At 40.0% G+C, this 27,893-nt stretch overlaps 1 protein-coding gene and 1 long non-coding RNA gene across 2 annotated transcripts in view; one reads left to right on the top strand and one right to left on the bottom strand.

Moving 5' to 3' along the window:
• The window catches only part of LOC310880182, a 125,672-nt gene that overhangs the window by 70,908 nt on the left and 26,871 nt on the right, over positions 1-27,893 (bottom strand). The gene's annotated exons all lie outside the window — the stretch shown is intronic.
• Positions 27,659-27,893, top strand: part of MDFIC2 (MyoD family inhibitor domain containing 2) — a gene marked incomplete at its 5' end in the record, with an annotated part of 43,123 nt that continues 42,888 nt past the window's right edge. Inside the window, one exon of the mRNA XM_083795611.1 lies at positions 27,659-27,746. Within this exon, the coding sequence (XP_083651737.1) occupies positions 27,659-27,746 (88 nt within the window). The remainder of the gene's footprint in view (positions 27,747-27,893) is intronic.

Below are 27,893 nucleotides of genomic sequence, written 5' to 3'. Positions count from 1 at the left end.
AACAACAAAAGCTCCACTTGAATCCCCTGTTGTTGGAAGGAACAGCAATTAATTATTAAAAAAAAAGAAACCAAAACATTACCATCAATCCTGCTGACAAGGGGTGCTGGTAGTTACAGTGGACAGGAACAATTATACACATATCACAGGGCTACAGACAACTTCTGAATTACAATTATACTAAGAAACTCACTACAAATATCACAGATGAATACCACTGAAAAAACATTATCAGGACCGGCTTGAAACATATGTTGCATTAGGGCTGGGAGGAAAATAAAGCATACACCAACTTCAGAAGAGATGTCTGCTCAGGCAATTTTTACTTGTTAAAAAAAATCTGCAATTCTGGAACTTGAGCAAAGGTTTATATACAAAAATGTGCTGCATTAACTATTTTTTACATTGACAATAAGGTGTCCAGTTAGATTTTTTTTTCAAGTGCTCATTAAATGAAATACAGACTTTTGTGGGTTTTTTTTCCTGATGAGATAGTCATGGCCATGTTGATGAATCAAAAGAGAAGGGCCAAAGGGGCCTCACAAGATGTGCTGCAAACTGAACACGCATTACTACTCCAGATGAGCTGCCTTGGCCTGCCCATCATCTTCATCATTCTCACTATCTCACTGGCAATACCATTTGCAGAAGATACTCTTCATTCAAGTCCATTGCAAAATAAAGTATAGAAACAAGGAGAAAAACAATCAAAGCAGAGAAAATATAAATCAACTGGAGAAAATAAAATAAACAATAAAAATAAAAATAATCAGAAATAAGAATATTTTGAGGTTGACTCTGAAATGAGACAGTGCTTGATATTTTAATATCAAGCAGGAAAAAGGTCCTCGGTATTTTTTGCAAGGGTTTAAATTGTTTTAGTAAGAGGTAGAGGAAGAAGTAAACTCAAATTGAGCATACCTGTAAGAACAGCTGGAAGTGACCTGTCTCTTCTTTGTGTTAGCAAAACCTTGGGTGAACAGAAAAATGACTAAAGTACCATCTGTACATAAAAAATGGGGAAGAAGATAGAGGAATAAAATTGGAAGGTGATAATTAAAGAGATGTGAAGAAATCCTATAAATATAGATTCAAAGATGGAAAATTCAGCAAATTTCAATAGTTGGCATTTTTTATTCTCAGTCCAGGTTTCCTTCCATCAGTGGATCTCAAAGCAGTTTACAAATATTAGCTGATGAAATTTGTTCTTCTGCCAAGTTCCCATTGACAAAAATCACATCTGTTAACGCAACCAAGTACTGGAATAGAGTTCAGTCATGAAGATTTGAAAAGCTTTTGAATGTTCGGTTTCAAAATATTGTACCCAAACTTCCCTAAAGTAGCTGACCTGGGAAAGGAAGGCTTGCAGGCTGTTCTTAAAAAGTACCAATTCCATCTGCAGGGAATTTGTATCAGCCTTCCAGTGTCCCAATAAAATATCAAAATACTGAACACTGAGAATAACTGACATATGATAGCATAAGTCTAGCGGTCCTTTAGTTCAGTCCTTACGAATTAAATACAAAATAGCTCATCTTGCAATTACGGATGCTTTAGGTTAGCTAGTCAGATCCTCATCTGGTGTTACATTTTATCCTCACACTGATTTCAAGAGAGCGTTAATACTTTACTCCAGTTGAAGATCAGGACAAATACCACTTATGAACAGCTCCAACTACAAAGTTTGGGTTGCAGCACACAGAATTTAAGACTCATCCCTTCACCAAACTATTTTAGATAGCCTGCATTAAAGCAAAATAAATAAATAAATAAAACATAGCCTGGAGTGTCATAGTAGCATCCTGTAATTATACTATCTTGACACCATTTGCCACCTTCACTACAACCTCTTTTTGCCATGTTCCATTCTTCCAGAAAATAAAATCTATAATATGTAATAATTTAGAATTAATATCTTGATTCCCTAGATCCTTTAATGAATTCAAATTCACCTAGGGAATCTAACCAAAGACATCTGTTCATGAATAGTGAGAATTATTACCAAGTCCTGGTGGAGACGGCAAGATGCCATCTCTTCCCGAAGTACCTCCCAGCTGAGAAATCAACTGTCTCCTGGCTGAATATTCTTGTGTCAAGATTTTACCGCGTTACATCTCTTGGGGTTACTTACTAACAAGAGCTCCCTCCCAAACTTTTACAACCCCCAGAAAGAAGGAAGATGAGCATAGCATTTTTTTGTTGTCCAACTACACATGCATAGTACCTCTATCATATAAAATAATGATGGCCTCAATTAATACTAATTACTACTCCAAAGTTTCACAAATCCCTTTTTAATCATCTTTGGGTTTAACTGATTTACCCTAAACCCCTCTGTCTGCCAAAAAATTAACATTTCATTAGACAAATCATAACCTACTCCCTATTCTCTGAAATCCAACCCATCTGGAAATATTCTACCTCATCAAATGTCAGACTTGCACAGTATAATGGAAAATTATTTTTATTTAAAAACCACACACACATACACATACTGAACGTGATATATATCTATACTTATAGATGCAGATCTAGAAATACCACCACACCCACATCCCTCCCACCATTCACTATACTCCAGAAGATGTCCAGTGCCTTCACCAGTTACCATTTTACTTCTCCCTCGCTCTTTGGAAATCTTCTCTCCCCCTTCCAAACATCCATCACAGATTAATTTACCTCTACTGTCAGAAATGTAAACCATCAGCAGCTTGTTATATTGAAGAGGTTAAATGAAACTTTTGACATGACTTGTGTTTAAAATCCATCTTTAGCTGATGGCATGTCATCAGCTAGAAAATGTGTAATCAGGAGAGCAGACCTGAAAGCCTGAAAAGTCAGAGAATGCAAAGTTCTGCTGGAGGCTTTTCTTTTTCTTTTTTTTTTTTTTTTTTAATTTAACAAGTTCTAAAATAAATTTTCTATTTTTGGTTTCAAGTGTGGCTATGGTCTGAACAGTAACTGTGTAAAATGGCACCTTCCTACTCAAAAGATCTGCTCCCTGTGTGCATTCTGCGAAAAAAAAAATCCTGCTTCAGAAAAACTCTGGACCAGATCTCCAGCTGGTTAATCAAGGTATGGGATTTCGACGTCACTTCAAGACCTGTATTGTGTTTTTCCTGCTTTGTGTTTTGTTAGGCCCAGACAAATAATACATATATAGATACATGTTTTAATCTTTCTCTAAATTGTAATTTATTTTTTTTCTTTATTTACAGGTTCCTGTTGTGAAGCTGTCAACAACACATTCAGTAGTACAAGACACAATGGGACAAGTTTAACACAGGTCCACATCTCATTCATGTGCCTGAAAATAGGCACTTGGGACGATAAGGCACAGCCAAGTGAGCATACACCAGTAAGCATGGCACTGCTGGTGTATGGAGCAACTCTGGGTGCCTCCCAGTGCCCACCACACTCAGACCCATGCAGCTACAAGGATTCTACCTAAATTTGGATAAGACCCCAAGCAGAACATGCTTCTTGGCTGTGCCTTAACGTCCCAAGTGCCTATTTTCTGTTCAGTCTCATTCATGGGAGAAAGCAGAAATTGCAGTGAGTTTCTCTTTACCTTCAGATCTTGGTCCAAATACTAAAACAGAACCACCTAACCCCCCTCTCTGCCCTTCCCTGCAGGAGCTTGCAACACCCTTCTGCCTTCCTCGTGCTGATATCATCATAGATGAAGAGAGGTGATTCATCTGGGGTACTGCAGGTCCACAGAGGCCAATATACTTGCTTTAGCCTTAGTGCACAAAGCCACTTTTTTTTTAGCTCAGCCCACAATGGGTCTTATTTAGATACCAAGGGCCCTGTCTTAGCCTCCACATCCAGCAATACAATAAATGTATAGACTCACAAGATACCAGGTCCACATGCCTCCTCACTGCAAGCTTGCTAAGGAATGAGCAAGAGACAATGAGCACAGAAGCCCAAAAGACCTGCCCCCATCGATTCCCAAACTACAGCCATCATTTGACTCTCGCACAGGTTTCACCCCCTCTTGCTCCTTGCTCCTGACTGATCACCTCCAAGTCATCGCTCTACCTGTGAAGCGCAGTTGAAGGACGTTCAACCAGTGTTTGATATTGTACTCGTGTTCTGGTACGTTTGGTGTTTTTCATGCTTTGACTCACTTTTATCCATAGTACTTTCATTCCCCATTAAATTATCCCAACACATTTCATTAAAATATCTCATCATCAGGCATATTATTCTCCACTTCCTACCTTTTTACCTTGTGAGGATTGATTAAATCAGCATGATGGTAGCTGAGCAGTGTTTAGGACTCAGTGTGACCACATCTGATTTGTTCATAAAGGATTTTCCTTTCTCCAGATGCCAGAGGGGTGCAACTTGATGTTCAGTTATTAATGCCTTTTCTATTTAGCAAATCAACTACTGAAATTGTTCCAGATTAGTTTGTTTAATCAAAAGCATCAGATAAAATTAACACAACATTGACAGAATGAGAACTTTAAACTGTGTAACTGTGCCAGTATTAGGTGCTCCAAGGTATTTCTTACAGTTTTGTTGCAACTTGTGGAAAAGTTACAATAATAATACCTTAATAATAATAATACCTTAAATTTATACAGCAGTTGTTCTCCAGAACTATCTGAAGGCATTTTAAGAACTATATATAGTCATTACTTCACCTACCACCAAATTGCGGCTACCTAAGGCATGGAACAAAACACTCACTTTCAGCATTCTGCATCTTTTAAAATGCAGTGGGAAGAGAAAAGGAAATATCCATAGTTGTGTTTGAGCAGCTAAGTACATATAGGGCTGATCTCCAGGAGGATATTCACAGGAGAGCACAGCCACATCCTGGTCAGTCTCCATATTTTGCTACCTGTCCCAGGTGCCTGGGATTGTTGTTTTCTGCGTACAGAAAATACCAGTCGAGTCTCTTGGTGGAGATGTCTCAACCTGCAGCAAAACCACCATAATGCCCAGAGGGCTAAATTGCACCAGTAAACCCTTACAATGAGTACGTCTTTTCCATCATGTCAGTCCACAAATTTATGGCTTCCTGATTTTTGCAATTCCAAATTTTCTGTGTGTTCAGTTGCTTTCAGGATAATTTGCACCAGAATTTGAGCCTTTCACCATGTGCTTGTCACTAACTGCATCTCTGATAGAAGTGGGAAGATTTCATCTTGTTTCTAAGTCCCCACTTGCAAAAATACCTCTTTTTTCTGCATGCAAACAGCAGAATTTGTTGAGTGAGAAGCCTTATTTCTACATGTGCTCTCTCTCCCGCCCGCCAGAGTCCCTACATGGCTACTCAGTTTCTTGGCTACAGCAGCCACCAGCAAGTTAACAACATGTCCCCCTACATACTTGGCGAGGATCCACGATGTATCTGCTGGCCCATTCTCTTGCTCGAGAAATGCTAAATAGCATCACTGGCATTTACATGTCTCTCATCACTTGCAATGCCATCGGCCCAAACACTCCTCCTTTCCTTCCCATCAGATACCGAAGCAGCTGTAGCACCCGAGGAGGATTGCTGTGCCCCCAATTCACATGGTAATTCAAGCACCAGGTTTGAATGACCACCCTTGCTGGAAGCCCTTTTCTGGGGACAGAGATCTGTGAAGTAGAAGAGCGGCCTTGAGTGGAAAGAGACCACTGGAGACCCATGGCAAAAAGCTGGGCACACTAACTAGCTAACAGCACTCCTAAGAGGTAATCTTCCACAAGGAACTGCCTCAGTCTCCAGAAATAAACACATAACACTAACTAAATTCTATTTCTTGGCACAATGGAAGCATTAATCCTCTGGAGAGATGTGATGTGCTCTGGGACAAGGCTAGAAGCCCGGGATCAGATGACACAGGTATTTCTACCAGGTACCCTGCTGGAAGGAACCCTGGGCAGGTCCTTGCAAAACCCTCTGGCTCCTTTTGTCTCCCCACAACCAGGTCTTGCTGAGTTAACCATAATCTATTTTGGATGACTGCAACCAATGCAGTTAGAGCAAGGATGCATTTAGCCTTTTATGGTTGGCCTTAACTAGAGAACCACACACTGAAGGCATAGTTCCCCACAATCAAGATATACGTGATTAGATGACTGCAACAATATTACAGCAGTGGGAAAGTGCTTGCTTCAGAGCTCTTGTACCTGTTGGAACAAAGGCCCTATAGCATTTTTATGAATGGTTTGCCAAAACAGAGCCCTAAGCATAGACATGGTGCCTTTTGGAGACGCTATTCCCACCAGTTAGAGAGATAGCTGCGTTTGTAACACACCATTATCATGCTTTGTATTCTGCAGAGGATATGGGGTGGCACCAGACACCGGTGGCATTCAGTCCCATGGAGATGCTGAAAACATATCAGGGCACCTGACATTAGTGCTCTGTGAGCAGCGAGCTGTGAGTGTCATGGGAGGACCAACTCTTCCTCCTAACAGAGCCAGACCTATATGATTAACTGTTACAGGAAGGCTGCATTGTGCTGGAAGGTAATTTTACACTGGCATTGATTTGAGGTGCAATTTGAAATTCATGACAATCTATGTAAATGTGCGTGTGACACTGAAGAGACACACAGCGCAGATTATGCGTGACATCTTAAGAGCACACAGATTTTTTCATAAATACTCATACAGCATCTGCCTTTTAGACATCCTGGACGTACTCTGCTCTCAGGTTACATCCATCACGTTTAAAGTAACTCCCATGATTATATCAATACAAAAGAATTTAGTTTGGCCTCTAATTCTATCTGCAGATTTAATAATCTTCTTTGTGTAAATGTAACAGAGGATAAGAAATTTAAGGGTCACAGGTACCGATCATCCATCTTTTAAATTGGGAAATAGAAGAGGAAATGGAAACAGCGAGGAGATGAAAGGAAAGGCTGGAGAAAGACGGGAGGAAGCAGCATCCTTCTTTTCACCACTGTTTTCCCTGTTCTTCCTTATGCATTGATAGGATTGCTTGACCACAAACAAGGCAGCAGTGGCATTCCGCTGTTTCTTCTTGAATTTACATTTATTCCTTAACACCATAAAGCCTTCCAAATGTCAAGAAAACATCCGTGAAGAGTTAGGGAAAGACACTGACATCCTAAAGCAGACAGCATGCTGACACTGTGGATAACCTTAAAGGGGTTAAATCCGAAGCGAGTTACAGAAAGAGGCTCTTTCACAGCGAGATAAATATGACTAATGTACTTTTACTAGAGACGGTTAAAAATAAAACCTTAAAAAGAAGAAAAACATGTATTCATTTTACACGACAGACACTATTATTTCTACGTATTTCAGATTCATTTGCAAGTTAAGAAAATTGTGATTGAAAAAAATGTTAGCAATCACATTTCCAAGCAGAAATCCTCCTGTGTTGAGTCATAAACTGCCCCCTTGCCTCAGCTATATTACGCTTCAGACTTAAATCTATTCTCGAGCTTTTTTCTTCACCTCATTTAGCAGTGGGTATATCTTTTGGATTAATTAGAGCAATCCTCTCATTCAATAATAGTCAATTGTTTTCTGTTCGACCATTATGCATAATTGTTTTCTTTGATCCATACAAATGCCGGCTATTTTTCATGCCTAATTAAGCCGCCGGCTCGCACCCGTGCGGGGCCGGATCCGGTGCCGGTGCCCAGCGCCTCTGCACCGTTCCGCGATTCCGGCAGAGGGCAGCCAAGCAAGAATAATCCCTGCCGCCCGCCGGGGAGCAGGGATGCCGGCTGCAGATATTTGCCAGATCAAACAATTGTCCTCAAAAGCATTTTTTTTTTTCATTTTTTTTTTTTCCTCTCACCCCTCTTCTTTTCCCCTCCCTCCTCTCTGACAAGCGGATCCTTGGCAGGCCAGCTCAGTGCTTGCTTAACCAGCTCTCTCCGCCTGAATAGGAGGCACTGCATTTCCGAGATAACTGGTGAGATGTTTCAGAGACACGGCTGCAGGAGAAGGGGAAAAAAAAAAAAGGAAAAAAAAACACAGGAAAGGCCACAAAGCGAGTGGCAACTAGTGTTTGCACAAGCTTCCAGTCTCACCGCACAATCTAGTTCTAGTAAGTGACAGAAATAAAATCAGGATTTTTATCTCCAAATTATAACAGCAAACAAAGGGGAATGCATTTTTGCAGCAGAGGAGCTGCTAGTTAGATCCTCACAGGAGGACTAAGAGCTAAGGCCCAATCCTGAAAGCACTCATCCGTGAGGACTGATGCTTACAGAACTAGCCTTAGGGTTACACATGTGTATGTTCCTATATATATTTATACACTCAAACCTATAAAAATATATGCACGCATACAAAGTGTCTTTATCCTACTCATTAAATAGAAATTTCTTATTCTTTAAAATGTATGTGTGTTTATTTATACTTAAATATTTATATTACTAATATTTAAAAAAAATATCAGATTTCAGCTATCAGACATGAACATCATACGCTCAACAGCAAAATAACACGAGAGCATCATCTTAAGGAAAAGTGTTCAGGGGAAAACAAGAAGTTAGAGATCAAACTGCAAGGTTCTCTAAACTATTGTGAACGTCAAGCAGAGTTAGGACAGACAGCAAACCTTCCAGATTTCATCCAGTTTTTGAGGGGGGTTCTGCTAACTTCACGATTATTCTACAGGCCCATGATACCAGCACTACTTCCACCCCTCTACGCTGACTCAGAGAGGATGGTTGTTTTTTTCTTTTCTTCCTTTTTACAGAAACCTCTAAGTAGCAGACAAAGCTACTGTCTAAAGAATGTTTTTACAGCAGTGGAAATAATCAGTGCAAGGCTAGTTTTTAAAACCTGCTCCTAAAGTGCTTGGAACATTAAACAATTATTTATGAACACTCGAAACATTAGCTGTTCCACTTGAAACCATTGGCAGGGCTTTAATAACAGCCCAAGCAATGCTCTGGAAGCAACACCAAGGACTCACTAGTCACGAACCCTTTATTTCATTTTTAAAGCTGCTGTTGCTGTGCACCAAAATTAAAAGGTTTATCACTATGATTAAAACAAAACCTCATCACCAGCATGAGCATCTATTCCCTTCAGTGCTCCACTGAGACATTCCCCTCGCATTTTGACTATTCGGCACGGCTTTGCTTTTTACTCTGCTTCGTTCTGAAATGAGTTGTTCCTGCAGAAATCTTGATGGGGCACAGCCTGCCCATTCTCCCAGGACTTGGGTGGATTTTCACATCAAGAAGGCCAATTGACACCAGGTTAAATAGATTTCCTAATCAGGACTGCAAACTCTTTGATAATGCAAGTACCCTAAACTTGTTTTATTTATTAAAAAGATTTTTTTTTTCTTATGAGAGGGAAAGGGGAATTCAATGACAGATTGCTCAGTGACAAAAAAGACCACGTTTACTCAAGTTTGTAGGTGTGCCTTTTCTTTCTCCTACAATCCACCTTTCCCAGGGATAACCAGAAGTGTGTTCATTTTTACTAACATGAAGACCTTCCAACCCAAAGCAGAACTCCATTTCACAGGGTGCAGCACGAGCATACAGTCCTGTCCCCGGGACAGTACGTTTGAAGGGAATGGAGAAGAGGAGGCTTGCCCACTTACAATGCAGAAAATGTGGTACAGATAGGCTTAGAACTGGGTATGAAGATGGATGCCCATCTGTGGGGAGGGAAACCAGATCCTTCACCAAACCTGCTCTGATACTTCCAAGCAAAATGCAATCCAAAATCCAGTCGTTTCAGTATCCAAGTAAACCTGTCCTACACAAAGACCTGAGGAAGGAGACATTTCACAATCCCCTTGTAAATTTAACAAGTTTATAGTTAAACAGGTTTTTTTTTTTATTTTAATCAAGGATATTGGAAAGCTCTTCCCCTACTCCTGGCTTGGCAGGACACCTAAGCTGTGCAGCATTAGCCAGCTACCACGCAGGGCACGTTTGCTATTCTTCCTCTTGCAGTTATGACATTGCTCATGATTAGGTTTCCTTTATTTCTTTTTTTTTTTTTTTTCCTCCACTTGGGGGTGGAGGAAGGCAGAGAGCAGAAAGATGTTTCCCACCTTGACAATAGGTGGCCTGCGGTTAGGGAGCCAAGCTAGGTGGCCTGCGGTTAGGGAGCCAAGCAGTGGTCACTTGGCCACCTACACTAAAAACAATGCTAACAGAAAAGGTCACGTTCAGCTGCATCTAAGGAAAAGCAGGCAACATGGTGTTAAGAAATAACTGAGGCAGAAAAAGCATAAAGAATCTGAAAGACATGAATGCCTGAGGAAATGCAGATTTTGGGGAATCTGTGAGTAAACAGGCATATGACTGACTGAGCCAAAATATATACAGGATTTCACAATATTGAAATCATGTATCTTTGTGTTCTTAAAAATAAATTAAAACTATACCAAGACTTACACATGGGGAGCTGACGCATACTTGGTGCTACTAAACCTGCAGCCAACGGCCTCATCCTGCAGCCCCCGCGGAGGCAGACCCAGGAGCCCACGCACAGCCCCTGGGAAGCTGAACCACAGCCTCCAGTGGGAACAGAGGTAAGCCAGCTGTGAGTTTTAAACTTCCACATGAAGAGCCCTAGCAGTGTTTGAGAATCACACAACAGAACGCGCATTATCTGTTGTGGACCCCGTGCCCTCTTTTTAAGATGGCTGTTAACTTGCTAGAGTCGCAGTGGCAAAGGAGTGTAAAAACGATTTGATCACATTCAGTGATATTGCTAAGAGCAACAAGGAAAAGACACGTTTGAAAAAGTGGCTTGCAGTCATTTATATACCTCCTTCCACACGTTAACCGTTTTTACTTGCAATAACTATGCATCAGTGCTCTTGCTGCATTACCTTATAACTCCTTTTCTTCTTTATGGTCCTTTGTGGACACATTTTCACCTGCTTAAGTCTCTGCATATCTACTGAGAAAAAAATGTCACACACACACTTTCCTAAGTTATAAATATATTAGGGACATACAAGTATCACCACAACCCTTGAATGCAGCCTCACTGACTCCTGCTACAGAAAGACGTAGAAGAGCCAGAACCTGGGCAGGTTTAGGTCTGGTGCTCTTCTTTCATCCAGGTAATTTGTTACTCAGAGTGTGTTGATCTTATTAAAAGAGCAGTTTTTCCTTTATAACTGCTCGCTGCTATGCTAGTTTTCCCTGGAGAGATGTAAAGCCCACTTTGCTTCTATTGAGAAGGTGAGAGAGAGTAATTTTCTTGTTGCAACTCTGGAGTTGAAACCCTGGACTTACAAGGCTGCCAACAGCTGCGTAAAGCAAACCTGAAACTTTACCAGAATAAATAAGATTGGCAATTTAGATCCGGGGCAACATTCTTGTAAGCCCTGAATCAACAACCAAAAGACAAGCAGCTGTCTGCGTTTCCTCTCCCTTCCCAGTATGGGTCCATTCACACCTTCCCTCTGAACAATTCTGTTATCTCTTGGAGGTGTTGGTCCCAACTCATCTTGCTCTTTCCTGACATATTTATACAGATCACAGAAGTCACTGCAACACCTCTTAGGCTATGAGTCATCTGCCATTACTCTTGCTGACTTGGAAGAGATTTTGAACCCTACACGATATTCTCAGAAAGATCTCAGCCATCCTCTAAACACCTGCAATCATCACCTTCTCAAGAGACCTCCGCATCCAGAGAGGTATACTCTTTGGAAGTCTGGCCGTAACAGCCACAGCTGGAGATATTGGCCTCAATGCTTGTGAAAATCCCTGCTCTAGGCACGGAAAAATAAAATCAATAAATCTGAAATAGGTTCAGACTGATAAGGCAGCTTACACCTCATGTAGTATTCTCAGGTGCCTCTAAGCTCCCTGGTGGACAGATCTTACACAAGGCACTTTTGAGTCTAAAGATGCTCCTTCAGGATGGCAAGAAGCATGCAGTGACATGCTCCTTTTTCATGGGGTCTCTCTGGGGGTGGTGTCAGTCCTATCTTCTAACACTGGGTAGAAACATTGCTCCAAATTTCATCGGGGTTTTGGGGGAAACATGCTGCAACAAGAGGCTGGATTCTTATCTTTCCCTGTATCCTTTCTGATGCAGTTCTTGCAAACAGATGAAGCAGGGAGATCACTACACCTGTGAGAAGCACAGGACAGCCGAGATCCATGCAGATGTGTCTGAAAATGTTTAATAAATGTTGAAAACGTTGGATAAAGCATCTACACAACAGCCAGAACTTCCTTCTGTCTACGTGCATTACATATCCTTAAGGACTGCCCACTGCAGGAGGTTTTCCTGACAGGTTGGACTGAAAATGTTTGACTGGCTGTGCAGCAAATACTTTTATCAATGATTTCATTTCCAGTCCATAAATACCAAAAGGCTTTGTGATTCAGAATGTTAACACAGAAACAGTCTTAGGTCCAGAGAACTTATAACCTAGAACAGAAGGTATACAGAAAACAAAGGAAATGATGCAGATGCTTAGGGTGAAGGAGTACAGAATAAATTAAAATTAACCTAACCTATTTTAGGACACAGATTTCTAGCTATGGTCCGGCTCTTTCCCAGCTATTGAGTTGTAACTCACTGGTCCATTATGTAGAAGGCAAGACCATCATCTTACTATGTATGCTTGAGAAATCAAAATATCAGCAGCATATGAAGTAGTTGGATTTCCAGTTATGAAACACACATTTGATTCTTTAGAATGCTGGAGGCTGAATAAAGGTTAAAAACTCAGAAATAATATTGTTCCTGCAACTTTTGCAAAATCTTTGAGAGATGAATTTAGCAATATGTGGCTTTTAATGGTGTTACATTAAACAGCAGGATTTCCATATGGCGTGAATCTGCTGAATTGTATTGAAGATGAGGATTTTGTTCCAAATTTCTATGGCATTCTGTGATTGTGTCATTAGATACCCGCAAGCCTTTGCTACAATGAAGAGTACAGAATGTGCCAAGTAAAACAATCTTGAGCGTGCCTTCCAAGGGAAAATACTGAGACTAAGGTTTAAAATTTCCTAGCCCCTTTTTCTTTGAAAGGCAGTGAGTTCTTTTTGTTAGAAAAGGGTTAAATGGAAATGTGTCATTTTCATAATAATAATGTGTTTTATATTGAAATTTGTTCTTCGCGTCTTTTCTTTTCAGTATAAGTGTTGGTGTGTATGAGTGATATGAGGATAAGTTTGTGAGGGCAATTACCCATTATTGTTGAGTAGCTGAGTAGTCCCCTGAGCAAACTCATGCATAATTTGTTTGTTCATAAGATACTGTAGAGCTGAGGCTGCAGTATCTTCTATGCCCCAGCTTATGGGAAAATGGAAGCTTTTTCCCACTACTCTGCATTTCTTACCCTATTGTTTGAACTCTGATCATCCTTCTTGCCCCTCTATTATGGGCACCTTCACTGAATAGGAATCGCATATCAAGTGGGTGAAGGTCAGAAATACATCATATAAAAGGGGAAACAGCAAATTCCTTTTACAAGATTCATTATGATAATCATGTCCAAATACATTATTAGCAGCATTAAAGAATCCTTTTCTAATTTATTTTTGTGCCTCTTCCTATCTGCATATCCTTGTTATCTAAGAGAAACAGTGTGGTCTGCAAAGTTGAGGTTACAAACGTGCAGTGGTCTTGGGAAAGACAGGGCTGGCTTAAGATACAACTTCAATGTTAAATAATTTTCCACTTTTTAAAAAAAACTCTAATCTTTCCTTACATGTTTTTCTCCCCTTACAGCTCTCTCTTCTCTTATCTGTAAGAGGACTTGCCCTTTTCCTCAGGTAGCAGCATCCCTATTACCTCTTTCCCTTACACAAACACAAGAACAGCGATTTCTTGCTTTACTGATCAGCTCTTCTACAGCTTCACCCTGGAGATGCCCCACAATTTAAATGTTGCTGTCTGCAGCCCTTCTCCTCCAAAGAGCTGCATGTTTACCATTGTGCTAGACGGGTAATGTATTTTGTTCTTAAAATTACTGTAATGGGAATGTGAGCTGTTCAACGTGATCCACTAGCACTAAGAACTATATGCCTGGATTTTTAAGGGTTTCTCCCCCACATCTCTTATTTTTAAGCCAAAACAGTTTTAAGCTATACCACAAGGAGAGAGGCAGGATGATTAATAAGATAACTATCAGGAGATACAGCTATCTGCATCAAGAAATCAGTTTGTTACATGAATTAATATAATTGTTACCCAGAAAGCATTTATTTTTTGAATGAGGGGTCACACATTTTTCATCTGTAGGAAATCAGAAGTTGGACGTACCACCAGAAATGGTAACAACGACATATCAGTGTACCCATTTGATATGTTTAGCATGCCACATTTTGGAAAAATTTGTTTTAGGATTCAGGCACTTAAAGTGTTTCTACCAATACTGCTGAGAGATTACATACAAGAAATACACCTATAATTCTCTGAGTACAGAACAAGACCATTTCTGTAACGGATTTTAGGTAAGATTTTCACAAGAGATTAGTTTTACAATACCTAAAGAGATGTTACCAGCAGTTTTATCCTTCCACAGGAGCAGTAGTAGGCCAACACAGAACATTAGATAATCCCAGCATTACTTTTCTGTATTTAGACATCGCATTATCACTTGGAATAAATTATATGAATTCTACTTGCATTCTACCTGTATCTAGCACATATTTATCATGACAAATGTCTTCTTTTTCAAAGAAATGGTACAAACAGGAGGATAAAACATGGATATCCAAATGTCAAAAATAGGCATAAAAGAGGGATTTTTTTTTTTTTTAATGGATGATCACTCTTTTTTAAATGTTTTTAGGGTATTCCCTCTTGCTGGTGAAGCAGACAAGAATTAAAGTATGACCATAGGATAGCTCTAACACAATTTGCAACAAGTTTAAATGCTTCAGTTTGAAGAAATGCTATATCAATACATGCATCTGTTCCTACATCGTTGTTCTTGGGGTATGCCAGCATAAAACATTTGTCACAGCAGCCCTTAAACTCCCTCACACCTGAACAGTATGAGCTGAAGCAATGATTCAACAACATACTTCCACATGAAAGCAAGCAAGCAAGTTCCTGAACTCATTAATCAGCCTTTACTTGCAGGTTCTGGAAATATGCTAAATATCTTCATTCTCCATAGAAATCAATTCTCTAAGAAATTCCAGCACAGCACTCTCAGACCATCTCTTGCCTGATGAAGTTTCAGAATAAATAAATTAGTGTTCCAGGCTGATTTAAATGACAAAACCAGTTATTAATTTTGGTACAATCTTTGGATGAGCCCTCCAAGACTTTATGACACCTTCCTTCACACGTGGAACTCTGCCACCAGTGCTTTTATCTCCTCTTTCACTCTGGCTGACGTTATTAGTATCAGAAATGCTGTTTGGATGGAAAGAGGAAATGGAGATGTAGCTAATTTCTTAAGAGGTGGGACCATTAATCCTGTCAGAGGAATATTTGGATCCTAAGGAAGAAGATATTCTCAGGCTGGTAGCTGTCTGTTATAGAGGAGTATGAACACTGTCTCCAAAGACAATGCCACCAATGTAATGCACTCAGGTGCAAGGTGAAGACAGCATCTTACAGAAAAGGAGGAACCCACCCTGGGAATACATGGCACACCTGTGCCGGTTTAAGAGCAATTCTCCAGCCTATGCTGGAGAAGAGACTTTCAAACTCCATAAATGGGAAGAGAACTTGTTATGAAGGGAATATCAGTTTTTAGAACGTGATATATTTGAATTGAAGGAAGAGGTGAGAGTGGCAGTGTGATTTCTTAGTCCTTGTGCTAAGAAACACAAGGTGTGTGATTAAAGCAGTACACAAAGTCAACACGGCAAGTGTACTGGAGTGCTCTGGGTTTGGGATAGCTTTGATGTCTGAGGCTCAAGAGGAACTGGGCTGCTCATGAAGGACTGGCTCTCTTCTCTTTGAGAAGAGATCGACTGAGATCACAAGAAAGTACAGAGGTGGTGGGACAAACAGGCCAAACTGGTAGAAAATGAACGTTAAATGGATAATGAGATACTAAGAAGATGGACAATTTTGCCCAGCATCCTCTCTGGTGACCCTAAACACTGTTCTGGGAAGGAATGATGTATTCCTCCAAGAGGGAAGAAGCCTTTACATTTCCATGTGTCTATGCCTCTCTAGGACTTTGTATTACATGCAACAGCCAAAATTTAGTGGCAGTAAGAACAAAACCTGAGATGTGAGACACCCTCCTCATCTTTCTCTGTTCACTCTGTTCTTGTCTTCTCTTTTCACACTCTCACAGCATTAATTTATTAATTTAAACAAATGTCCAACAGCCTGTAAACATATATGGTGTTAGCAATAGTAGTCCTAGAGTCTGTATAGATTTTTTCCTAGCTAGTTCAAAACACTTTTTTTTTTTTTTTTTACAGATGGGAAAAATACAGGGATTTACCCTGATCACTCACTATGCGAATGGCAGAAGAGGGAGGAAATAATCCTGTATTTTCAGAGTCCTTAGCTGGCAATTGGTACTTGCAATACCATGTCATAGCTCTAAATCTTTATTAGTTATTATAAGTTTTACTATATTTTAGTGTGTTAGTGTATTTTTATTACAACAAATCCCAAAGAGTGAAAGGAAGAATGCTCCAATGTGCCAGAAAGACTTGGTAATGAGAAAAATAAAAATATTTACATCGTGTAATAAACAGTCATCTCTAAAGACCAGAAATTTCTGTGCTACAGCTATGCGGGATAAACAGCAACATCCTGATGTCTAAGATACCATACCTGAAAACTTAAAAATAGTTCTTGATGTCCCATATAGTTCTGTTCCTCAGGAAAGAACTCATAAGAGCAGAGAGAACACCAGGGAATCACTTGGAAAATATGACTTGCAGTTAAGCCCTTGATCAATCAGTGTAGCGAAAGGAGCAGTATCACTCTTCGGAAGTTAATTAGACACTAAGAGTAATACTCTAGAAAGCTTTGAGAGCAGATTGTGTAAAGACAGATCCCCATATAAATCATTACTATACCTCAACTCTGAATTTCCATTAATTATTAAAGCTTTCTAGGCAATCTAAGCAGATACTCTAAGATGCATATTTCAGAAATTTCCACATGTTAAAAATTAAGTACTGTCGAACAAGCTGGGCCAGGCAATGAGAGGCATCCTTTGGAGGCCCTCATCGCAATGTACTCCTGTCACTCATCATTTCCAGTGTCTGTGTCAGGCTGTCCTGCTGATGCACCGTGCAGGCCCAGGCCCCAACAAGCTGCCTCTGGGCACGTCACTGCCCTGTCCAACCAAGGTGTTTTGGTTTCTTTTCCACAGATTTGGAAGACAATGGTGCATCTGAGTGCGTTCAGAAGCTCTCCCGGGTTCTTCAGTGTACTTGGTGTCAAAGCTCTCAATCATGACACAAACTAAAAGAACTGGGGACATGAAATAAATGAGTGAACACGTTGAGGCTACAGCGAGCAGTTTCTGTGAGGAATCGAGGCCCAGATGGATGACAGGAATGAGGCTCTTCCACTCACTCCTCAAGTTTGCCTACGTTTTTTCTTGGTTTGGTGATCAGACACAGAAAGAAATAGACCTAGACCAAAGACATAATTTGAAAGACCCCTGCTGGCATTCTCTGAAGTCAAGAGAAGTCACATTTCACTGACCCTTGGCTTTGTTTTGGAGTTTAATTAGAAACAGAAGTCAACTAAAATGGTCTCACTTGGGATGACTGCATTAAGCCCCCTCTAAGTCCAACCTCACAATAAAGTATTGGGGGCAGAGGTCGTGTTGCTGTTTTTAATTAGATTAATTATTTTCAGTATTTTAAGCTAATACTAAGAAAATCACAGCAAGAGAGATTTGCATCAAATGCTAAGGATAGATACTTCTCTTATTTCTGCAGTAAAACAAAAGGAAAAAAAATCAAAGGATCTTATTTAGACAATGCAAAAGCACAGGAAGATAGCCCACTCATTCTATTTTGTGGGTCCTTTTTTTTTTGTTCTTTCTATATTAAATACAGGAGTTGTTAACTTTATTTTTAAATAATACATAGGCTTGTTCTTCTGTTGGAACAGACATGAGAAAAAAGATCAGACATGAAGATGTTCAAAATAATAGGAGAGAATTGCAGGCTTTAGATTTGCATGCAAAGCTTTCTATGTGTGAAATGTACCCAAATAAAGTGTCTCAATTTTTGATTATTCAAATCAGGATATTGCAATATTTTTGGACATTCAAGACTTTGAGCTGTTTATTTATTCATTTTCTTTCTTTACTGCTTTTGTCCCCTGAGAAACCTAACATCTGAAATACAGCAACAGTGCAGAATATTTATTGGAGAAAACAAGCACTTAATGGGAATGCAAAATTCCAGGTTCTCAAGAATAAAAAACAATAGGCATTTAGACAAAAGCTGCTGATAGCGTACTACTTTCCAATGGTACTGATAAAAGATATTTTGCTTTTAAGAAGAAACCTAAGCATAGTCAAGTAACAGCATTAGACTTTGTTTTTCCAAAGTACACTACAAGGAGACCTTTGCAAAAGTACATGAGAAGGATGGATGATGCTTTGCAACTAAACCAAGGTAAAGATTGAGAAATGGCCACTCTCCAGAAGGGTTGGGGGTGATAAACTGGTCTGAAAGCCAGGTGGCTTAAAAACCTGGTGTTTCCAAATGTGAAACAGGAAGAAAGGATAGTCAATGATTGCTAATCAAGGGAGGAGGAGAAGAACTGGGATGGCAAAATAGAGAAGTCTGAGTAGAGAATTTAAGTGGGACTGGTGCAGAAAAGAAGAGTCCATAGTGGTAGAGAGCTGTCTTGTCAGAGAGACACTGCCCAAGGTGAAAACAAGATCAAAAAAAAAACAGGTACGTGAGGTCATGAGTATAGAGACTGGGGTGCTTGTTGTGCTAAGAGGCCAGAGAGTCTCCATGCTGGGGCCTCACAGAGAAGCGGTTTCCCTCAGTGGATTTTTAACTGTTATTTGACAAATTTTTCAGGACAGCCACATCCTTCCTGCTCCTTGCATTTTCAGCAAAACATGCGCAGTGCTTGCAAAACACTACAAAACCCTGTCCCCTGTCAAAACAGGAGAAATTGTCTTGCACAAATCCTTGTCTAAACCCAAGATATGGTGTGAACTAAAAATTTAGTAGCTTCAATTATACAGTCACCTAGCATGTTAATGAATGAGGGACTAGAAATAAGGTTGCCTGAGCAACCTCGTTTCTGGCATTGCTTAACATCAGAGTACTTTACTAAGCAATGGGAATAATTCTCTTTTAACACCAAGTGGGTTTCCTGGACAGATCTAGAGAGCACACTGCCTTGTTATGCTTTTAGAAGTAAGAAGAATACTTCTTTTTTTTTCAGAAGTATTTACAAGCATACCTATCTCATTTCTACTACTCCGTGAGCAAATTTGGAAAGAATAACCCCAGTGCAGGGTCTGAAGTTGCCATGATGCAAAGCAGCACATCCAAAGTGTTGCCTGAGCTTGCACCAGGATGAGTCATCCCGCAGAATAGCCCCAAAGCACATTTCCACTCTGCTCTGGCTCTTCCCTGGTTTGCCTCACCAACAGAACCTCACAGAGCATTGGAGCAGGCCTGGTCTATGGGAGATGAGCTGACACTCCAGGACAGGTTTCAGTCACTTTTGTCTCACTTGCATACTGTTAGGATTGATGGCAGTTTATTTTCTGATGTTCAGGTCTAGGGTTGATTGCAGATATAATTTTCCTCTATTCTCAGCTGCATGCTTTCTATATATAGCACTACTTTTTTTTTTTTCTTCCAGCAACTTTGACTTTTTCCCCCCCCAAGTTCAGGATGGAAAGAAATGCAGTCTTCAAAACAAAACAGGAAGTGAGCCTGTTTCAAATAAAAATATGAATTTGATATTTTCACCTGTGATACTTTCCCCACCCTCTTCCAGCCTCCAGCTTGTTATATATTTGAAAGAATTTGGTACTTAAAAATACAGTGAATATGTACAAATAACTTTAATCCCTATGATTGTTTTTGAACTATCAAGCTACATCGAATCAGACAATTCTTCTCTTTCATCTACACTCCAGAGAACTGCGCTTTTTTCCCTGAAATTCTATAGCATTTGAAAAGAAATGGTCCTAGTTTAGAGTGATAGCGCTCCAAACACTTCTTGTGTTTTCCATTAATTTTCAGTTGTATTGGTATTCTGTTCCAATTAGTCTCTGTTAATGCTTCAAAGCTTTATCTTATCTGTAGATAAGATCAAAGATGAGAGCTTCCAGTTTTAAATTTGGTTTGTAGTTATTTTAAAGATACAAAGGCGTCATTTGTGAATAGCTGATCAAATAGAATAAATACTTTCTTGTTTGGGCTCCAAAAGGGCCAGAAAACTACTTTTTATTTTGAAGTTCAATTTCATTTAGACATCAGGCCTGATTTTCAGGGTGCTGAACTCCCAGAGCTCGTGTTGACTTCAGTTATGATTGTATGTATGCAGACAGGAAGCAGATTTCCTCTTCCACAAGACTTTGAGACTCACAATTTTTCTCATTTCACTAGTTCAAATCACAGATATTTCAAAGCATCTTACAGAGGCATTAGCAAGAAAGATCCCAACTCCCATAATGACCACGCTATCGCTTCCTTTAGGACAAGGAGTTCTTAATCTCTCCTGTTGGAGCTGTTTCACTCCAACTAGAAATGAACATAATCATTCAGAAGGAGTTTGAACTGAGGTTTCTTGTACCCCAGGGAGATCCTAAGAGTTCAGAAAGTTGCTGTTTTCTCTCTACTGCTACCTTCTCTCTAGCCTGAGAAGTATTTAAACAAACGTAAACAAATTTAGCAAGAGAACAGAAGAAACTCATTTCACCAGTGGTTAGCTTAGAAATAGCAGGGCTGAGTGCAAGGCACCTAGAATTTCCCTTGACATTTTCCTGAAATAAGCCAGCTGTTTAATCTAAACTTTCTGATAAGAGTTACGTAGACAAAAAAAGTCTTCCCCAGCTGTACTCAGCACCTCCGAGAAGATGACCACATTTCAACCACTGTTGGGAAGTGGCTTACTTAAAAGCATGAGAGAAAAGTGTCTGAAATGTTTTCCCTTCTGTTTGAGAAGTGCAGTGCTCTCGCTGACATCTCATCTGGGATAGTGCTGTTTAGGGAGGTGCTGTCAAGCTTTGCCAGTCAGCAAAGGAATCTGTAAGTGCTTCATTACAAATACTTGCCACTGGCCTTTTACGTGTGATGGAACACGTACCAAACCACTGTTGTGCCTACCTGGCTTGTAAACAATGTTAAAGATGGTGTGCACTCACCGTCAGCAATCCCAGTTTGCACCCTGCAATTACTGAGAGCATGAGGGACTTTTCTCCATGTCCCTGCATGCCTGCTTATATACTCAGAGGTGTCATCTTGGCATTCAAGGAGCAGTTTCTCTTGTTTATCAAACCATGAAGAGACAGAGTTTGAAGGTACTCATGGATTCTGCTAAGAAAGCAAACCATGGAGACATATATACCATCCATGAAAGTGTTATTTGGGAAACATAATGCTTCATATTTCTGACCTACTCCAAGTGTCTATGTAGCAGCAATTTCCACAGGAGCTCTGCAAACATCCACCAACACAACCACAATACATTAGGGCTAGAAGCACTTTAGAGAGCAGGGTGAGAATTCAAAATGGTCTTCACAAACTGGGGAAATAATATGGAGAATAATATGGAGAAGATTGGGATGGAGTTCAGGAAGCACAACTGCACAATGTTATGCTTAGGTGTGGATAATCGGTTGCATAAACAAAAGACAAAACAACTGGTTATGTTGCTATGCTGAAGAAACTAATCTGGGGAAGAGGATGTATTATAAACTACACACAAGTAAACAGTTTCATGCTGTCATGGAAATGACATATACAGGGATGTACAAAGAGGAACAAAGACTGTAAAACATGCAAGTAACCTCACTGCTTAATCCCATATTGGCAAAGTCCTAGGAGGAATGCGTGACCACTTTTGGATACCACATTACAAAGAAAGAAGCTCCAACAAAGATGACAAGATCCAGCATAGACTAATGAAAGTGATATACACGCAAGTGTTGGAAAAACAACTACAACAACTCCGGGAATATGTGATCATGCTCCTTTATCTGCTGAAAGAGGACTGTTGCAAAGGGGTAGGAAGCTCAGCATAAAAGACAAGAAGGGCAGCAATAAACTGTTGCGATGAAGATACGATCCTCATTTTTCATATCTGTTACACAAACTTCCCTTCACTCCCATGGAAGTCCTGTAGATGAGTGTGACCAACAATAGCTACCAGAGGATACATCCCGTTCTTGAACACCACATTCCTGTCTCCTTTACACAAGCATACATTCAGACAAGGCAGCAGTTAGACCACGAAGCTTATTTTCCATCTCATCTTATACAGGTTTTTCCTAATTTTTGCTGTAATGGCCCAAAGGCTTTCAAACATCAGTCTGAAAAGATCTCCTGCAGCAGGTCTCCTTTAGCCTAGAGGGGTCCACCCAAGAGAACTGTACTTCTACCTGCCTTATTAAATGCACAAAAACTGAGCCTTTTAAGATGGTAAACTGTCCCCTAACACTTTTTTTTTTTGAAAAATCTACTATGTTTAAACTACTCTCCACTACTCTCCACTCAAATACAGCCACCTACATGCCCACCAGTGCAGAGCCATGCAAAAAGACAGTGTACACATAGGCAACAGAGAACTTGGTCCACGACAGACAAAACAACATGGAAGCACAGGAGGATTTTCTGCTTGAAGCCAGGGTACACAGAGCTTCACATACCTCACATGTTACTATAAAAACATTATGAAACCTGTGCCTTCATTTTGACTCCAAGAGTTTACAGTGGGTAGGAGGGATATTGGCCAAAGAATATTTGCACATCCATAGCCCCTTCCCCAGCTTGGACGAGGTTAGAGGCTGGGTCTTTCCTAGGCCTTCCCTACTCTAGCATCTCACTATCATTTGTTCAACTTTATTTCACACCTGCCCTCCATCCCATTCTGATATTGTCCCCTTCATCACTTTTTAGCTCAGTCCCTCCTTGCCCTCTTGAAGGATGAAACCTGTAAGCTATCTGCTGTCTTCAGACACTTTGCTTTGCTGGGGAGTGAAGTGGTTTTGCTGACATGTAACATCTCTTTTTCTTTCCTGTTAAGTATGGAGTATTTCTAATCTTACTGGTTTGTAACATTTCCTCTGCATTATTAGTGACCTCTGTGCTCAACAGCCGTTGCAACACTTTTCAAGATTTTATTCCTTTCCCCAGTCTAAGCATATTCCCAGGCATTCACCAATCTAGAGTGGCAAGGAGTGGCAAAGTGAAATAAAGCCTCATGTCTCCCCTTACAGGACACAGTTACTGAAAAATTACCTGGAGTGTCCATGAGGCAGAGTGATGGGGAATAAAATCTGACTGTCTTTGTACTGCTCAGAGCCTCTGCAGCATATAGATCATTTGTCAGTGCCAGTTTGAGGTAGTCTCTATAAACAGGCTGTTTTGCATTTGAAGCACTCACAGGACATGATGGTTCGGCTAAAAAACCATGCATTTTACATGTAATCACCAGGATAATTTGGCTGTATATCGTGTTCCCACAACTTAATATTCTACCTACAGATGCATGATCAAGAAGAGATTCCTTAACTTTGACAGGGCACATCACATTATACTCACTTTATTATTGGAAATGATCACCCCAGGGTGCGAAAGGGAGCAAAGGCATAGTTTCATCGTGGTGTTTTTTTTTTTTCCCTCCTTACACATTTACTGCAGTGTGGGGTATTCCAAAGCTACAGAGCGCCACTTGCCAGTGGACAAGTGGCTACATTTTACCTGGGCTATGCAGAACAGAAATAACTGCTTAATCCAATGTTGTGCTGTGGAAATTGTGTAGTTCTACTTCCTGGAAATGAAACTTTGATGCATACAGTTCAGCTCCTCAAGTAAAAATCACTTCAGGTAGTGAAATATAACTCTGTAAATGCTGTACCCATGGATGTAACCAAAAACCCTCTTGGCTACAGCTTCGCGTCCCTCCCTTAGTGCAGCACATGATTCTGGACTCTTGACCTAACATTAAGCACACAAGGAAATCTTAAGTTTTGTTACTTGCTAGGACCAACAATGACATTTTTCCTCTGCTTTGATGGTTATTACAGTCTATTAAAGTTTCCTGTTCTCCAACTCTACAAAGACTTGAATGCACTCCTAGTTGAGCAGACCAGAAAAATATACTCTCAAATTTCAACAAGCACTTGACACAGTACATTTATCTGGCAGCTGATTGACATCATATCTATTTTGGCATTATGATTTTTTTTTATTTTTTTATCCTCCATATAAATGCCGTATTTCACAATCTGGAAGGATAAGAAACAAGTGATGGCCCATAGCTATTTAATAGCTATAAAGTAAAACCTATAAAATAGAAGTGACATGAATTATCAAACCATAAACTAAAGTTCGGCGTTTAAAATGGGCCATGGCTTTAAAAATTCAATTACAGCTTTAATAGAAACAAGTTTACTCAATATTTTAATGACCTTCTTGCATAATGTTTTTTTTTTTCTCCTGCTTTTCAAAGTCTGGCAATACTGAGGATGCATGGTAAGCCTGCCTTTCCTCTAACTGCTTTAAGATTGATTAGGAAACAGAAGTATTGATGCATTTATCTGAAATAATTAAATGAGGGGAAAAAAATACACACACAAATATGCCTCAGTAGAAAACTAGAGCTGATCAAGATGAAGAAAGGTTATATTTCATGTTTCTGGATTGAAAACATTAGACTGTTAATTGAACATCAGTAATGGAGAACACTCCAAATAGAAAACTCATTTAATATTTTGTTAACTAGCTGGTGAGATCTTTCCCGAGGTTCAGATTCGGTAACTTCTGAGGGTTTGCATCTTACCAACAGGCAGAGGAATTGTACAACGCATCTTGTCTGAGAGTAGCAGATGAACAGGTTATCTCAGAACAGGAACCTATGTTATTCTTGCTGAACCATAGATTTAAAGCCAGGTTTTTATTTGGTTGATTTGCACAAATCAGTATTGTCATGGCTTGGGGGAGATATTTAGTAATGAGCCATCAGCAGCTGCAAGTGGTACTGGTTTCTTGCACTCTTGGAGGCTGTCTGGACTGAGTTCTAGCTCCTGCTGGTTTCAAGAAGAGCTTAAGTTGGGAAAAAAAAAACAAACAAAAACAAAAATCTAAGGAACAGCAACTTCAGGAGCTGTTCTTTCAAGGAACAGCATCTTTCAGGGCTGTAGCTTTGGATGGGCTTTTCTTGGTTGCTTTACTGTGGGAGACATGAGTGCTGAGTGAGTGTGTAGAAAATTTTCTCTCTAGTTTCCTTTGGAAATAAGCCATTTCTTCATTTTAAGCAGTGCTTCTGAAATGCCGATTAACATCAGGTCCAAGTTGCAATCCTATAGGTCTAGGCTGACCCATACAGAGCCCAGGTGATTTTATTAGGACCCACCAGGAGCTCGCTCTACAGCCTGTCCTGGCAAGTACAGCTGAAGAATCAGCACCACTGATAAATTTAAAACATTACAGGTGCAACAATATAGAAAAAATAGGAAAGTGTTTCTGGGAGAAACGGGGGAATTGAAAATACATGACTCTCAAAGCTGCATCCAAGGGGAATGGAACAAAGATCTTAAAATATTACCCCTAGACGTTTCCCCCCTGTGGTTGCAATTATTCCCAAAGTACCCTGCTTAAAATAGGTTTTCAAACCATGCAAGACTAATCATTGCAATTTGGAGATGTAAGTAGGCACTTACCATGCAATTCACAATTAGCTAAAGATGGTAGAAGAATCTCAGGCATGTTGGCACGGGAGAAGTAGGAAGAAAAAAAAAGAAAACATTTTTTCTTGCAAGAATGACATGTGATGGGAGAGTAGAGGAAGATAATTGTCATAACAAAGGGAATATGTTATTATTTATTGGCCACACTTAAGCACTGGGATCTTGGATTATAGTATCTGGTGACAAATGCTGCTTGAAATTTTGTAAATATTGCTTAAAAGGTAAGATAACTGAGTAATTCTGAATGTACTCTGCAACTAATACTTTCAAAACTCAGTTTGGGAAAGCAGAGTGGCATTTGCTTTTTTTTGTCCTATAGAAGAAGTAGGACAACATTTGAGTACCCTAAAGTTTTTTTCTCTTTGGGCTTGACCCTGCTCTCACCAACATTAGAGCAGCATTGCTAGTAACTATAGCAAGTGAATTTTAACAGCCAACTAGTAGCATTCAATTATTTAATTTTTAGTGTCCAATAGTTACCTTGACATCAGCTTTGTTGACCATCAAGCCCACCAGCACGAGCACTGTCCCCACTCGAGACCTCTCGTCCCTGTCCAATGCTTGTCTGTGCCCACCTGCCCTCCTGGGTGAGGATGGATTTCTGCCTCCTGAGCTCAGGGCATTCATAGCACTCAGCTCCCCACAGGATTAGATCTTATTCTTTGCCAAAGTGGCAACTGTAAGTAGACACTCAGGGTCTGATTCGTACACCCTTCATTATTTTAACTTGCATTTAGCCAAAACATGGACACATTTGTCTGATTTGTCACTATTACTTTCCTGGTTCCCTTTTTACTTTTTCTCCCCTTGCAGATCCACTGGTTTATGAACTGCAGTAATAGCCTTTCCAAACCAATTTTTCTTTCACAAAGCTGTTGATTTTCTACCACTCCACTAGTGCTGGGATGCTGATTACCCCCTCCTTCCCTACCCTACCCAGCTCTAGAGGTGCATGCAAACAAAAAGGGAAAGAAAAAAAAAGGAAAAGAAGAAAACCTCAGCAATAAGTTGGCTGATTTTGGCAGCAAGACAAATCTAGCACCACACAGCAGGCAGGAAGAGAGTGCACTGCTCATCCTTTCGGTTTTGTCAGTGTATGGGAATGCTGGACATCAACACACAGCGAGGGATTTGGCCGAAAGCACTCCTCCCCAGCATCTGAACCCTGCTGCTTTCATCCCCGTTCGGAAGATACAGGTAAAAATAGAGAAATGCTTTAGCTAACTGGATTCAGTGAAAATATAAAGCAGTTAGAAGAAGCCCGGACAGCATAATCTTATTCCTAGCAGGCAATGGAAGTAAACCTCAGTGTATGGGCTGATAGCTACTGTATACATAATACCCTCAGGTACTGTAACTTGCATGTGATTCTTCTCGTTACAGCAAATAAATTGTCGCAAGTGGCAGTAAATGTTTTTTTGGATACGCTTGGTTCGAGTTGCCTTTATAAATATTTATCATTATTTACATAATTATACCTCTCCGACAGCAGGCTTTGCAGCAACTTTGAACCACAATAAACAGGCAGGCTGGACACCTCCTCTGTAGCCAGACCGTATCTGTTCTGTGTTGTATGTACATCTCTTACCAGCATGCTACGACTGTATCACTCACTCCTTTCATAACATAATTTATAGTAACCTTACAAAACAATCCATCTACAAACAGCAACCATGTAATATTGATAAAGCATTTAGGAACAGAACATAAATTTAATGACTGAGATATTATATAGTATAAATAATCTGCAGGAAAAGAAGTGTGTCTGTGTAAGTAAACAATCTATTACAGCTGGAACCTAAACAGAGAACACAGTTGTCAGAAACTTTCTTTAAAAGAAATCCTGACATCCCAAAATTCTTTTCTCCCCCACAGATGTCAGAAGCAGAGACAGAAAAGGTAAAAATCAAACCAGCAGAAAGTTTTGAAAATGACAAGCAAAATATTTCTTGGCTGAAGAAAGGTAAGCTGCATTGCTGAGTTGTTAATTACTGGTTTGTGTTTGGAAAGATACACAAGAAATTTTGCAGCCTTAAATATGGCGAGGAATTTCTACCATATTAATTCCATAGCTTGACACCTGTGAAACATACATGTACATTTGCTTTTG

This window comes from Anser anser, assembly GCF_964211835.1.
Source record: "Anser anser genome assembly, chromosome: 12".
NCBI lineage: Eukaryota > Metazoa > Chordata > Aves > Anseriformes > Anatidae > Anser > Anser anser.
The sequence above is the reverse complement of the archived record's forward strand: the minus strand, read 5'-3'. Positions and strand labels throughout refer to the sequence as shown.